Genomic DNA, 5,753 nt, shown 5'->3' on the forward strand with positions numbered 1-5,753 from the left:
TCTCTCTCTCTTTTCCAAGTCCAGCCTCATTCAGAATATCCAAAATGATTTTGCAACTCTTCTTTAGTTTCAATTCTGCAGTACCAATTTTTTGGAAATCTGCTGCCATTTGTGTAGTTGTGAATCTGCAGCTGTTACAGTCTAGACTGCCCTTTCATTCTACTTATTTAGAATATTCTTCATTAGATAATTTGAAATATTCATGACTTGGTGTATATTGTACGGTAGTGTAGTGAATATTTTATTTAAGTAGTTCATTCAGTTACATATTTGTTATAATGAACTGTACGAACCTTACATGAGAAAGAAAGCCAAGCTTTCTGTTCAGGAAACTCCTTGAGCAGATCCATCAGAGCTTCTCCTTCTGACTGAGCAGGAATGGTCTCAAAAGCAAGGATATCAACACCAGCCTCCACCAGTGCTTGTATTCTTGGTCGATGCCAATCAGCAATTTCCTTGCGACTCACATGTGCCACATAGCTGCCTGTGTACTCTGAGCAGTCATGTAGAGCAGTCCCATATGGTCCTACTGCACCTGCTATTAGTATCTTGCGTGCATCTAGGGAAGAGGATCAACAGAAGAACTTTTTCATAACTGTTTGTGCTTGTTGTCTCATAATAAAGTAGATATCAAATGTTTAAAATGATATACTTTATAATTATCTTTATTTTCTGCATCCTGTTATGTATCATGTATCAAAGGCATACCTAGGGGCCTTCAACACAATTGATTATAAACTGATATCAAAATGTCTTTATATTTATAGTCCTTTTCATCTAATCGCTGTATTTCGAAAAACTGAGTTTACCAGTAAGATATGTACTCATCCATGAGTGTATTATTCCTCTAAGTTCATGCAACTCCACTTTAGCAAATCTATAAATGTTTGCATTGTTGTATTAATGGATTTCTTCTGTCTGAAGCCATTCTGTGCCTCAGATATCATGTTGTGTTTGCTTACTCTTTATGTATTAATATTTCTAGATTTTTTAAAAAAGCTGGCAAAATTGAAATTGATCTATAATTGAGAATTTGTTACCTCTTTTTTATGAATAGGCCGAACTTTTGCAATCTTCATAAAATTTGGGAAGGTTCCAGAACATAATGAAATGTTAAATATAAATGTTAGTGGCTTTTTAATGAAGTGAAGTAATCACCATGAGAGCTGAGCTACAGGGAAGGAAGGTGAGCCTGATCATAGACATTACAAGCACAGCCCTTGGAAAAAAGAAATGGCATGTAGACCTGTTGCAAGGCAGTGACCATGAAACAAGCGACTATACAACAGCCATCACTAAGTAATGGCTCCACAAACATGCTTGTTTCCCTGGCAACAAGAGAATGCAGCTATAAAGGAAGATACATTTCCTATGTGGTCCATGCTGAGATGATACAAGCAGGACCAGTTAGCAGTTGCAGATAGAGTTAGCTCCCAGCCAAAATGTGGGTTCGAATACCTCCACCACAGCCCTAAAAGTCATAGGAGGCAACTGAAATGGAACCCAGTGCTTGGGGGTATAACTGGGTCACCCTCTCTTGGGACTACAAACTACAAATTACGTAATTATCCTGTTTTATTTGTCTTGATGGGTATTACATCTTGTATGATAGTTTGAAGAACATGTTTGAACAAGTGTCTGTTAACCATTTTATTATTACTGTGAAGTTTTGCATATGTGATCATGAATTATATTTTGGTGAAATATGCACGGTATGTGTATGACTATGCATTGTAGCATGTTGGCTTGCGTGCTTTTGATTTCTGTTATTGACTAAGTTGCACCTGAAGTTGTCAACTATTTTTATGCTTATTTTATATTATATGACTAATCTACTGTTTTTGATTGTTTTAATAAGTGAATTTTGTATGATAAGTGTCTCTTTTATATGCATTTTAATTTGACGCACTTGATTAATGGAATGAGTAATGAATGAACGTCTTAATGGAAATTTTATTTTATTTTAGTCCATGATAAATCTTGATAAATTTCTTGATCATTGTTTAATGTGTATTATAAGTATTATAAGTTTACCTCATTTAATTGCAATATTACTGTATTATTGTATAGATACTATGTATTCTAACTTGACTTGTTCCATATCCTATGGTGTCTCNCAGGGCGATGAATCCTGTGGGACTTGGACCCGAGAATTAGCGCACTGGTGAAACCCAACAGCAATTGTAAATGACAGACCTGTCCTCTCTTCAGAGAGAGCAACCCACAAATGAAAGTAATAAAAATGTGGTCTTGGGCCTCAGATGGATGCTCAACACCAATACAGACTGGCTGACTGACCATCAGTTGTAACATAAATTTGACTTTAACTTTTTGTAGTTAGTTTGAGAACTGCTGTGGTGTTCAGTCACTGTTGTTATTAGAAGCTGGTAACAGAGGCCAGGGACGGTTTGGGAACCCAGACAAAGGGGAACATCCACCATTAGAAGCTGCTACTAAGTGACAACTAGTGAAGACATGACTGTGGACACTAGTGTGTGTGTAACAGTGATTTTTAAAGTGTAGTCACGTACGGTATCAGAGTAAGCAATAAATCGAGTCATCAGTAGAGAACCTGTCTATAGTCACTCTATCACATGACAATATTATAATGCATAAAGTGATCAGTGTCCACTGCTGTTTTGTCCACTAGATAACTACATGCGGCTTACTCCACATAGAGATATGTTATTTGAAAGATATATCATAATAACAGTAAATAATAAAAAGATGTGTCATGTATCCTTTCGCTGTTAATACCTGAATTAATGACAAGTATTTGTTTCTTACAGTGCACTTACTTATATGTATTGGTTAGAAGACAGTGTATGTTAATGTTTATGAACTTTTGTAGTGATATAAGACAAAAATAAACAAAAGTGAAGAACACGTACATTAGCTAAAATAGTATATATGAATGTATGGGCGCACACAGATTTGCATACCTGTAATACCATTCATAGCTATAAGTACTTTTAATTAACAAACCTGCAGTGGATCCCACCTCTGTAGCATAGAGTGAGCAAGCTAATTTTGCCAAACTTACTGCTGTTTTAATCAACTCATAGCTTGCTTCCTTGCTCAGTCCAAGATATTTTATAAATCCTCCAATACTGGCTTGATATGTATTTGTCATCAACACATCAGCACCCGCTATAAAATGGACAGTTATCATAATACTGTTATTTGAAGGGTCACAACATGCAGATGATGGCATCTCTCTCAAGATTTTTCATATTATGTAACAAATACATATGCCAACCAGTTTTATATGAATTTCTGGTTTTGCTTAATAACAACAGACTATATACACTACATTTTGGTTATACACCATATTTTGTTGTAAAAGATGTGTTCCTGCAGAAGATAAAAGTCACTTTATGCTTTAATGTCATATAAAATAATCCATTCCAATATTAGGCATAATGATTAGTGTTATGGATGATTATGTGGGATTTTTCATTATGAGCTCTAAAATGAACGTGCTAAGACACTGCAGTCTTGAGAGAGAAATGTATTATAAGAACTGTACAAAACAAATGGTGTCCATTAATTAGAAAGTGTTTAAGCTTTCAAATTTATGCTACTTTATAGGAGATAAATATGCCAAAGGAGAATATCTGGACCTAAAAGAAGAATGGAAGTTGACAAAATATCATAGAGAGAGGCATAATTTCTACTTTTGACCAATCTGTTTTATTTAGCAGCACTGTACAGTAGGATAATTAGCAGTAAATAATGAATTGGAAAGATGTTGAAGGAAGTGACGTGGGCTACTCTGAGGCGGTGCCCCCGTATTTGCATGAATTAGCTGAGGAAAATTTCGAGAAACCTCTGGCAGAATAGTTGGTGACCTAGTTGAGATTCAATCTCGGTACCTACAGAACACAGTTCAGAAGCGTTAGCACTTCAACCAAATTTCTTGGTCCATTGGCTATTGTGTGTTCAAAATTTGCATAGGAAATATGTGAAATGCATACAAAACTGTAATTGGAAAACCAGAAGTAAAGAAGTCACTTGGAAAACACAAGCGTAAATGTTAAGGAAATATTAAAATGAATCTTAAATAAATATGACATAAAGGTGTGGAGTATATTCATTTGGCTCATGATAGGGACCAGCTGTGAACTCTTGGGTAATGAATAGGTAAATGAGTAGCGAGGTCCATCAAGTGCAACAATTTAGTATAATATAAATCCTTTACATGTTTTGGCCACTACTTGCCTCCATCAAAAGGCAAAGTCAACACTACAAAGAAAACAGTTTACATATATTATAAACAGAGGTTATCAGAAAGGGATTTCTGCCATTAGAAACTGAGCTTAGACTAAAATACTAGCTTACTTCATGAAGTTGAGCCCTTATTGAGAAGCCACCAGCTGTACAGTTACTCAAGAACTTCCCAGCATTTTATGGAACCTGAAGGTTCATTACCGCGTTCACAAGACCCCTCCAATGAGTCCATACCAACTCATCCTATCTCTCTAAGATCCACCCACGTCTTGGTCTTCCTAGTGGTCTCTCTCCCTCTGGCTTTTCCACCAATATCCTATATGCACTCCTCTTATCCCCATTCATGCTACATGCCCTGACCATCTCACCCTCCTTGACTTGATCATTCTAATTATACTTGGCGAAGAGTACAACTTATGAGGCTCCTCATTATGCAGTTTTCTCCAACCTCCTGTCACTTACCTCCCTTTGGTCCAGATACTCTTCTCAACACACTGTTCTCAAACACCCTCAGTCTGTGTTCCTCCCTTCATGTCAGAGACCAAGTTTCACACCCATACAGAACCATAGGCAAAATTATAGATTTGCATATTCTAATTTTTATGTTTTTAGGCTGCAGATGGGAAGACAAATGTTTCTGGACTAAGTGATAGGAAGCATTACCCAAATTCAGTCTCTTCTTGAATCAAGTATTGATTTGTTACTGTTGTTCCTTAATAGTTCCCTTATATTTGAACTGTGCTGCATTTTCGAAACATCTGATAGCTATCTTTACATTATGATTTTACCCTGCATTCTGGTGACAAGAGAGAACATGTACTCACTTTTCTCTGCGTTTACTTCTATGCAAACCTCCTTACTAGAATCAGTTAAATTTCTGTGTTTTTCTTTACCATATTTGTGTTATTACCCATCAAATCCACATCATCACCATAGAAGAGCAGCAGATGTGTCCCATTTGCTTTCACTCCCACCTGGTTTTTTCTGAACCTTCCTAATGGCATATTCTAAAGCAATGTTGATAAAGCATCTCCTCCTTTTAGACCATTCCGAATAGCAAATTATGAGACAAATGTTTACCTATATGGACTTTACTATATGTTTCTTTTAAGCGCATTTTTATTAGTCTAAGTAGTTTCATCGAAACATGATTCAGGAGGAAATTAAGAGACTGAACTCGGGTAATGCTTGCTACCATTCAGTCCAGAACCTTTTGTCTTCTCGTCTGCTGTCCAAAAACATAAAAATTAGAATATACAAAACTATAATTTTGCCTGTGGTGCTGTATGGGTGTGAAACTTGGTCTCCAACATTAAGGGAGGAACATAGACTGAGGGTGTTAGAGAACAAGGCGTTGAGAATATGTGGACCAAAGAGGGATTAATCTGGCTCAGGATAGGGACCAGTGGAGGGCTCTTGTGAACATGGTAATGAACCTTCTGGTTCCATAAAATGCTGGGAAATTCTTGAGTAGCTGCAGAATTGGATTTTGTGGCACTTTATGTTGACATTTTTTAAAATCC

At 36.5% G+C, this 5,753-nt stretch overlaps 1 protein-coding gene across 2 annotated transcripts in view; it reads right to left on the reverse strand.

Moving 5' to 3' along the window:
• Positions 1–32: 32 nt before the first annotated feature.
• The window catches only part of LOC111865931 (homocysteine S-methyltransferase 1), an 18,177-nt gene continuing 12,456 nt past the window's right edge, over positions 33–5,753 (reverse strand). For both annotated transcript variants that reach the window (XM_023854375.2, XM_023854374.2), the window contains exons 3-4: positions 2,986–3,150; positions 33–559 (exon numbers count right to left, since the gene is read on the reverse strand). In XM_023854375.2, coding sequence (XP_023710143.1) covers positions 255–559; positions 2,986–3,150 — 470 coding nt within the window. In that variant the 3' untranslated portion in view covers positions 33–254. The remainder of the gene's footprint in view (positions 560–2,985; positions 3,151–5,753) is intronic.

The sequence above is a fragment of the Cryptotermes secundus genome, unplaced genomic scaffold, assembly GCF_002891405.2.
Source record: "Cryptotermes secundus unplaced genomic scaffold, Csec_1.0 scaffold2808, whole genome shotgun sequence".
Taxonomy (NCBI): domain Eukaryota; kingdom Metazoa; phylum Arthropoda; class Insecta; order Blattodea; family Kalotermitidae; genus Cryptotermes; species Cryptotermes secundus.